Below are 9,438 nucleotides of genomic sequence, written 5' to 3' on the forward strand. Positions count from 1 at the left end.
TCGGGGGAGAATGGAGCCCTCAACGGTGGTGTGGACTGACGGATCCTGTGACTCTTAGGAAATACCCGAGTCGTGGCCGCTTGGACCCCTCATCCCACCCCGCATAGTAGATTGGGATTTCAGATAAACAGCGAGTATTTGTTTAGTCTTAGTGTATCCCAGACATTGCACGGATCAGTTAGACTTACAATCACTTAGACTAAACAATCCCTTGCTTCTTACGTGAAGTTCTAATTTATTCGAGCCTGATGCATTTTTAGCTGCTATACCTGGCAACGCTGCTGCAGGAAGTGAAGGAGCCGCTTCCTGCTAAATGGCCAAGTCTTTGAGGATGGGAACTGTGACTTAACGTTGATGTCGCCTCTGGCTAGACCAAGGGTTGCGTTCTTTGTGGTTTCCCTGTGCCGTGGAGGATCCCCAGCCTGGGCTGATGCTGTGTCACCCTCAGGCCCCAGCGGCTGCCCCAAGGTGGTTCTGCCAGTTGGAAGATCTGTGCTCCCGCGGTGCATCCAACCTTCTGTCTTGGAGTCCCTTCCAGTTCTGCAGGACTCCACAAACTTTTTCTTATTTTTAATGTTATTTATCTTGAGAGAGAGAGCAGGGGGGTGCCAGAGACAGAGAGAGAATCCCAAGCGGGCTCCATGTGGTCAGTGCGGAGCCCCAGGTGGGTCTCCATCCCATGAACCCTGAGATCATGACTTGAGCCAAAATCAAGAGACCCACGCTTACTGAGGGAGCCACCCAGGCACCCCAAGACTTTTTTGGCCAAGCTGGTGACCCACTTGGGAAGGCACTAATCACGTGGTGTTAATTATTTGCCTGAAATATCCTTGAGTGTTTTTTTCCAGTGATATATATCCCATTTAGCATTTGCGTACTTACTGTGTAGTAAGTGCTCTATAAATGTGTTATGGCTATTGGGTACAAGAGTATTGAAGTGAAACGTGGCTTGTGTACTTCTCTGTTGATGTCTTTTCCTCCTTGGGTAATAACTTTTTGCCAGGCTTAACCAGAATTGAAGGAGAAAGCTGCTTTCCAGAAACTTATTCTTTTATTTGGGTGGGTAGAGGGTGATATTTCGGATGCACCTCCTACCTCCTCTCACTCCCCAAGGAAACATTCCTGGATAGGTTCTACTAGGACAGCTTCAGTAGTAAATATTGTAGTAGACGGTTTGGGGACAACGATTAGACGCTGGACTGGAGATGAAAGGAACTTGTTCTCTTAGTTGGTAAGCCAGGTAGGTTTACATTACAGCACCTTCTTAGGTCCAGGTCAGTGCTGCTTAAGCCCCTCCCTCCCCCCTTTAGGCTTCAAGAACTCAGCCTGCTTTTTTTTAATTTGCACCCTTTGCTGTCTTCCTAAGTTGGCTGCAGTCTCTCTAGCTTGCCACTCCTAACCCGTTCCTGAGATCAGCACACAGGCCCTTTTTGTTTTAAAGATTTCCTTGCTAACCATTGGGAAGCGAGGAATAATAAATATATTGTAATCATTGGGAAGTTCTAATGTGATGATGTTCCCTTGAAGTAGTTTCTGTCTCTAACTTTGTGATTACTGAAGGTGATGTTTGCTATAGCATCCTTATAGGCATGTATACGCATGGCTATGTAGATCAGCTGCTCATCCTCCAAGGATAATATGTAAAAACCTATTTAAAATTTTTTTCTTTTAGCATTTATTTATTTATTTTTGAGAGACAGAGAGAGACAGATCATGAGCAGGGGAGGGGCAGAGAAAGAGGGACACTCAGAATCCAGAAGCGGGCTCCAGGCTCTGAGCTGTCAGCACAGAGCCTGAGGCAGGGCTTGAACCCACGAAATGTGAGATCATGACTTGGGCTGAAGTCGGATGCTCAACTGACTGAATCACCCAGGTGCCCCAACTTTTTTTTTTTTTTTTTTTTAAGTAAGTTGTGTGCCTGGCGTGGGGCTCAAACTCAAAACCTCAAGATCAAGAGTTGCATGCTCTACTGACTAAGCCAGCTAGGTGCCCCCAACATTTAAATTTTAAAAACATTCACAGCGAATGAATGAAGTGTTTGGAGGGAGAGTTTTTTTCTATCAAAAACTTGAGTTTTGTAACATAATCATAAGAGTATCTTTTGAATATTTGAAGCTTCAATTCTTTGTCTTATTCTCTCAATCTTTACATAATTTGAGTAGTTCTCTTTTGAAGGCTGTTTTATTTTATGATGCTTTTGTAAGATTTGTAATTTCAGTCTAATTAGTTTGTATCTGGATGCTGGATATGGTTTGCACAGTGCAGGAGGGCCTGGCTGATGAAGAAAGATGAAGTGGATAGGGAAAGGTTTTAGGCATAGAGATTTGGTGATACAAAACTAGTCAAGTTTTAGTGGATATATTCCTGTTACAATGAATTCCCCCTTTTATAAGCTCCCAATAGCTGGGTTTTGGATAATAAATATCTAGAGGGTCCCTGTAATCAGGGAGTGATAGGAATAATGTTAAACATTATTGAACATTTACTGTGATCAAGGCATCGTTCTACTTATTATCAATTCATTTAATCTTCATAAAACCCTTAGAGGTGGGAGTGACTATTATTCCTACTTTATGGATTGGGAAACTTGGGAGTTATGGATGTTGTGGTTGAGATACCTTAGATTCCTTAAAATCTTTGCATCTCTGTAGGTTCTCTGTTATTCATGGAGATTTGGCATGTTTTAATAAGAAAATGGAAACTGTATTTTTTGAACACTTTTTAAATGTTTTTTATTTGTTTCTGAGAGTCAGAGAGAGAGTGCGAGCAGGGGAGGGTCAGAGAGACAAGGAGATACAGAATCGGAAGCAGGCTCCAGGCTCTGAGCTAGCTGTCAGCACAGAGCCCGACGCGGGGCTCAAACCCACAAACCGTGAGATCATGACCTGAGCCGAAGCCAAACGCTTAACCGAATGAGCCACCCAGGCGCCCCTGGAAACTGTATTTTTTAAACTAATGGTCAGGTTATAAGGTCAGTCTTTAGGATAGTCTGTTTGAAATTTGGTGTTCAGAAGTAAGAGTGCACCAGGCTTTAAACACAGTAAATGTGGTTTAACCAAATAATAAAGGACATTAGGAGGCTAGTTAGAGAAACACAGTCCCTTTTGGTTTTAGTCAACAAGTACTTTGTAAACTGATATTTTCTAATAAGTAAAACTCTTTGTTTCTATTTCATAGATTTGGTTATATATCTGCATATCAGGTTTTCATCAAATGGATCTCATCTGATATATTATCTTTAATGTTTAAAGTTGCACTGCCTTTTAAAATTCTTTTTAGGATGGGGAACAGCACATCATCATCTTTGGGGATGTCAGCCACTGCTCCTGTGAATCAGATTCAAGTGAGTGATTTGGGAGATGTAGGAAAAAACTTTCCTCTGTGGAAAAAGAATTGTGTCTTACACTTAATGTGCTTTTTCAGTATCCATACTGACATAGTTCAACAAGTGAATTACTAAATACATATTTTAAAATCTGCTATGAAAATAATCCATGTGGTAGAAAAGTTCTAGATCATTTTGGTAGTCAAAATTTATGAGATTTATTATTAATAGAATCTTTACTCCAAGTTGGATCTGTGAGGTTAGTTTCTCCTTTCCAGCAGACCTACCTGAGGTCTACTGTTGGTAGCAGTCAAGGGATTATGTTTTCAGCCACGGATTATGTTTGATTTTGGCCTGGGAAGCTGTTTAACAGCTTTCTTCCCTAACCCAGAACTTCATATGCGGTAGTTACTCTATAAACGATCCCCTCTGAAACACCGTGTGCTGCTGTGGACTATTTTCCTCTCTTTCACTGCGAAACGCAGTTAATTCTGCCTCAGAAACTTTCTCTTGTATGTAGGTTTTTCTTCCCTTGCAGTCTACAACACGTACGCTTGTTTTCCTTTCTCTGTTCTTCACCACCAACCATCACCGTATGTAACAGTTCTGCCTTTAACTTATTTGGCTAAAAAAAAAAAAAAAAGGGATTGTTTTATTTGTTTATTTATTAAAAAATTTTAAATGTTTATTTTTAGATTTAAGGTTTTTTTTTTTTAACATTTATTTATTTTTGAGAGACAAAGAGAGACAGATCATGAGCAGGGAAGGGTCAGAGAGAGAGGGACACAGAATCGAAAGCAGGCTCCAGGCTCTGAGCTGCCAGCACAGAGCCCGATGTGGGGCTTGAACCCACGAACCATGGTGAGGTCATGACCCGAGCTGAAGTCAGACACTTGACCAACTGAGCCACCCACGCGCCCCGTGGCTAAGAAAAAGTATTAACTCACAACTGATGAATGTAACAGCAATGCTAGAAACCTGTTGTGAGGGAATTGCCTCTTTGAAAACAAGAATACAAAATCATGAAAACTTAGCAAGGTTGAGCTTGAAAGAAGTTGAGAAGGATTGTTTGAGGAACTGTCACTGTCATTGTGAGTTTCAACTCACTTTGGAATCTGTTCATCACTGGTTTTACTGCATGTCAGCACCCAGGATGCTCTACTCTCTAAATGACGGTGTCAGTGTGCCCACAGCCCGAGGCAGCATGGTGGAGGCTGGCTTTGGTGTTGGGACAGGTTGGGTAAAATCATAGTATTGTTAACTTCGGAGCCTCAATTTTTTCATCCATAACTTGGATTCATTAATACATTTCCAGTGTGGCTGGCTTTCTCTGAGACAGACTTCTATACTGAATATTATGAGTAAGCAGAAGAGAAAGCATGAACCTAGACCCACTTGCAGACAGCTAGACTGCGCCTTAAAATCCTCCTGACACCCAAGGATGGGTGTGCCCTTAGAATTACTTTGCCTTGGTACTCTACCCTCTGATTGTTTGGCTTTCATCTTGAAGGTGTTGCTTATGACCTACATAAGAACAGGTGCTAGACCTGTCTGTTCAGAATCTCTTGAAGGGCTTGGACATTCAAATATTTAGAGACAAAAAAAAAAGAAAGAAAGAAAAGAAAACAAATTTCACAGGTGACGCAAATGCATAGCAAAGTCTCTCAGTCTTTGTGATAAAGGCCTAGAAAGTCGTTTCCAGACCAGGGTGATATTAGAATAATCTGGAACATTTTTCTTTAATAGTTTCTTTTTTTTTTTTAATTTATTTCCTAAAGTTTCTTTATCTTGGGAGTGAGAGAGAGCGTGCTCATGTGCAGGGGAGAGAATCCCAAGCAGGCTCCACCTGGTCAGTGCAGATGTGAGACATGAACTCACAAACCTTAAGATCATTACTTTAGCCGAAATCAAGAGTCAGAAGCTTAACTGACTGAGCCACCCAGGAGCCCCAACGCCTTACATTTTAAAGAGAAATCATGTATCGGTCCTCACCATTAAAAGTTAAGGATGGTAAGGAGTTAACTTCTGAATATCCACTGAGTATTTAAGAGGCAGTGTAACAGAGTTTAAGCACCTGCACTGTAGTGTTGTACTTCCCTGGGTTCAAATCCCAGCTTTCCAGCTCTTACTGGATGAGGACCATGAGTAAGTCACGTAGCTTCCTCTGCACCTCCCTTTACCCATCGGTGAAGTTGAGATAATAATGGGACCTTCTCTCAGGATGATAGTGAGGTTTAAATGAGCTAATAAAGGTTAGGTGTTAAGAATTGTGTCTGGCACGCAGAAATGGTTGCTGGATAGGAGTGGGCCATGATTATTATCACTCCGTGCCAACTTTCCATCTGTTACATCCCCTTTCCCTAAAAACATCCCTTTGAAGTGAATAATATTCTTAATGTACAGATAAGAAAATAGATGATGGGACTTAGTTTGAGCACTGTATCATGAGACTCCAAAATCCATACGCTTTCCATTATAATGATCTCTTTGCAGAAGAGAATGCCTAGGATTAAAATAATTATTTCGTGTGTTTATTTGACTTCAGGAAACAATTTCTGAGAATTGTGTGGTGATTTTCTCAAAAACATCTTGTGCTTACTGTACAATGGCAAAAAAACTTTTCCGTGACATGAATGTTAACTATAAAGCGGTGGAATTGGACATGCTTGAATATGGAAGCCAGTTTCAAGACGCTCTCTACAAAATGACCGGTGAAAGAACCGTGAGTATATCTCCTCTGTGGTGCTTTCCCCCCAAATCGGCGGTGACCTGGGCCGCCTAGACCCTAGACCCTCTTGTGAGGAAGAGTGAGCAAGGCGTTCCCTCGTCCTCTAAGAATTTTGTATTGATAAACAAATGGCAGATCTGGGAACAAGATTCAGAGACTGGGATACAGCAGAGTTCATTCATTTTATTTTTATTCTTGCCGTGTGTGTGTGTGTGTGTGTGTGTGTGTGTGTGTGTTTTGACTGGAGGGTGGGGTGTTGTCATGAGTGTTTGTGAATCTTTAAGGTCCTCCTGGGGCTCTTAAAGATGAAATCCTTCTCCCTTTACTTGAACAGTACAGACCAGGGGTCAGTCTTCAAGTACTGTGCTAATAGGAGTGCTTTAATTCTTCATGTTTTTAGATTCCTGAAATTTGTCCAGTAATAGGCATTTTTTTTCAATGAAATGCATTGTCAGGAAAATATACAGTGTCACCATTTCCCTTCTTGTTTCTGTTTGCATGGAAGATGTTTAATAGCCTGATCTTCCCTTTTAGTAAACAAAGAACCACCTAAACGTATAAACAATAATCACAGACTGTATTATTTTACCTTTTATATGCCATTGCAATTAGAAGGATGGGCCTGAATGTCAGATTGCCCTGGATTTAAATCTCGGCTCTGTCATTTACTATCATTGTCACTTTGGGCAAGTTCCTGTGCCTCATTTCTCTCCAAAATAAGGCTAAAAATAATACGTACCTCAAGGGTTGAGAAGATTTAAGTACATACTTTGTGAAAGAGGGTAGTCTGACATCCGGCGTATAAAAGTGCTCAGAGTGTGAGCATCTATTACTATTACGTGAAATAGTCTTATACTTCCAACAATTGAGTGACACCTAATCTTTTGTTTATCCAACAGGTACCAAGAATATTTGTCAATGGAACTTTTATTGGAGGTGCAACTGACACTCACAGGCTTCACAAAGAAGGGAAATTGCTTCCACTCGTTCATCAGTGTTATTTAAAAAAAAGTAAGAGGAGAGAATTTTAGTGATGTAGGTGCTCATGATGTTGCTAGTAAAATGTCAGTGATTTAAAATGATTATGCCTGATAATGCCTTTTAAATGTTTGAAGATGTTTTAAAAATGTAAATTATCTTTATGAGAAAGTTCTAAAACTAATGAGCAATAAATTGTGGAAATCTTTTCTCTGTACTTGCTGATTCTTGAGCAAAGGGGATGATGTTTAAAACTAAAGGGGTGAATTGAAGGGGGAGGTGGGGAAGGGGGTGGTGGTGATGGAGGAGGGCACTTGTGGGGAAGAGCACCGGGTGTTATATGGAAACCAATTTGACAATAAACTACTAAAAAAAAAAAAAAAAAACCCAAAAACTAAAGGGGTGGAGTTGTATCAAAAGATAAAGAGAGGATGTGTTTTATTAGGAATTTAAATATGGGGGCACCTGGGTGGCTCAGTTGGTTAGGTGTCTGACTCTTGATCTCAGCTCAGGTCTTTATCTTAGGGTCATGATTTCAAGCCCTGTATTAGGCTCCACTCCGGATGTGGAACCTACTTAAGAGGAAAAAAAAAGGCCTTTAGGAATTTATATATGAATTTTACAACCAAGAGCTAGAAGCTAAGCACTTGGGATTCTTTATTCTGTGTAGTCTTCAGAAGGAGTTAACTCCTTACCTTTCACGGCTTTCAGTGCTGAGGACTGCTTTGTAATTTCTCTTTAAAATGTAAGGTTCTCCCAGATACAGTTGTCAGCTAAGTAGGGATATCCTTGTACTAAATTGAGACAAACCTTCACACTTTGTACTTCGAGGGTAAGAGAAGTATTTTAAATTTGTTCACTGGAAAGAAATTTATTTCAGAGAAACCAAATTACTCCTTTAATGAGAGTAGTTCCAGAGAACAGAATTATAGGGAGGAAGATTTCAGCATTTTATGAAGGTGAACTTTTGAAATAGCTCTGAAATGTCCTTGAGATTTATTGTGAAGTGGAAAGTTCTGCTTTCTAAACTGTGTCGAAAGGGTGTTGGAAATGTTCCATAAGAGATCAAAGTATTGGGCGGGGAAGATAGACTGTCCCTCAAGTAATTTCTGATGTACATAGTCTTCGATTCTGTGACTGATTCAAACTAATCTTCCCTCAGATAAATTTAAGATTTATCCTTTGCGAGTCTATTTTAGAATAATTAAAAATATTTTGAACACTTTATTAATCATGTCCCTATTTCAAGCTCATCAACAAGAAATAAAAAAAGTTTTTAATGTTTATTTATTTTCAAAAGACAGCACGAGCAGGGGAGGGGCAGAGAGAGTGGGAGACAAAGAATCCAGAGCAGGCTCCGGGCTCTGAGCTGTCAGCACGGAGCCTGGACACAGGGCTCTAACTCGGAACCTGAGCCAAAGTCAGACGCTTAGCTGATTGAGCCACCCCAGTGCCTGTAAACAAGCATTTTTTAAGTGCACTTCCTAGGAAGCATTTTCCTAGCTGATCCAGAGAGTTACCAGGGCAGAATACCAGATGCTGAGACGAGAAAACTCCTTCTCACAGGTAGGAGGACAATGCATTGTAAGAGAAGAGAGGTGCTTTTGTGTTCTGGTCTAGATGGACCAAGGAGCCCGGGGTAATTCTGCAGAAGGCAGCTGGGAACTTTTCTGGCTTTATGACATCAGTGGTGCTAACTCCATGGACTTCTTGAACTGCCATTAGGAGACCTTGATAAAACAAGAATTCTGACTATTTCATCCTCATGTGGTAAATTATAACACTGGAATGGGACAGAGAATGGAATGTTCTTTAGTCCTTTATTCTGCATTATGTCATGAGAAATATTACATGTTTGCTATGTTGTAAAAATTTTTGTTAGAGAGTAGAGGAGATCTGTTACATTGTGTGTTACTGTAATTTATAATAAGAAATACATATTTGGTCTTAATCCCATTCCTGGCATACAGTCTCCAAAACCCTTGGAATTTCCTGTGATGAGAGCAATAAATGTGTCTTATGTTAATGAGAAAACTTTTGTGAACACCCATGAGGATGGGGCTGGTTGCCAGGAAAGCCAACCTGGTAATGACAGTGTAGGAACTTTCCTATACCGTAGGAGAGGAAGAGGGACTAGACATTGATTGTCCTCATTGGTTAATGGTTTAACCAATCATGACTGTGCAATGAAGCCTCTATAAAAACCCAAAGGATGGGATTTGCAGAACTTCCGGGTTGGTGAACATGTGGACATTCGGGAATGAGAATAACATGCCCAGAGAGAGGACGGATGCCCCCACCCTTTCCTTATACCTTGCCCTATCTCTCTTCCATATGGCTGTTCTTGCTATGTCCTTTTATTTATTTTATTATTTTTAAAAATGTTTTTAATTTTTGAGATTAAAAT

The 9,438-nt window shown here is 40.6% G+C and overlaps 1 protein-coding gene across 2 annotated transcripts in view; it reads left to right on the forward strand.

Annotated features, from left to right (window-relative positions):
- GLRX2 (glutaredoxin 2) overlaps positions 1–7,241 on the forward strand; it is a 7,602-nt gene extending 361 nt beyond the window's left edge. Inside the window, exons 2-4 of one of the 2 annotated variants that reach the window (XM_029935629.1) lie at positions 3,280–3,343; positions 5,871–6,047; positions 6,953–7,241. In XM_029935629.1, the coding sequence (XP_029791489.1) occupies positions 3,281–3,343; positions 5,871–6,047; positions 6,953–7,084 (372 nt within the window). In that variant the 5' untranslated portion in view covers position 3,280 and the 3' untranslated portion in view covers positions 7,085–7,241. Of the gene's footprint in view, positions 1–2,965; positions 3,344–5,870; positions 6,048–6,952 lie in introns of those variants that run through there. The other variant, XM_029935628.1, reaches the window with a different exon arrangement.
- Positions 7,242–9,438: the final 2,197 nt, after the last annotated feature.

The sequence above is a fragment of the Suricata suricatta genome, chromosome 3, assembly GCF_006229205.1.
Source record: "Suricata suricatta isolate VVHF042 chromosome 3, meerkat_22Aug2017_6uvM2_HiC, whole genome shotgun sequence".
NCBI classification, from domain to species: domain Eukaryota; kingdom Metazoa; phylum Chordata; class Mammalia; order Carnivora; family Herpestidae; genus Suricata; species Suricata suricatta.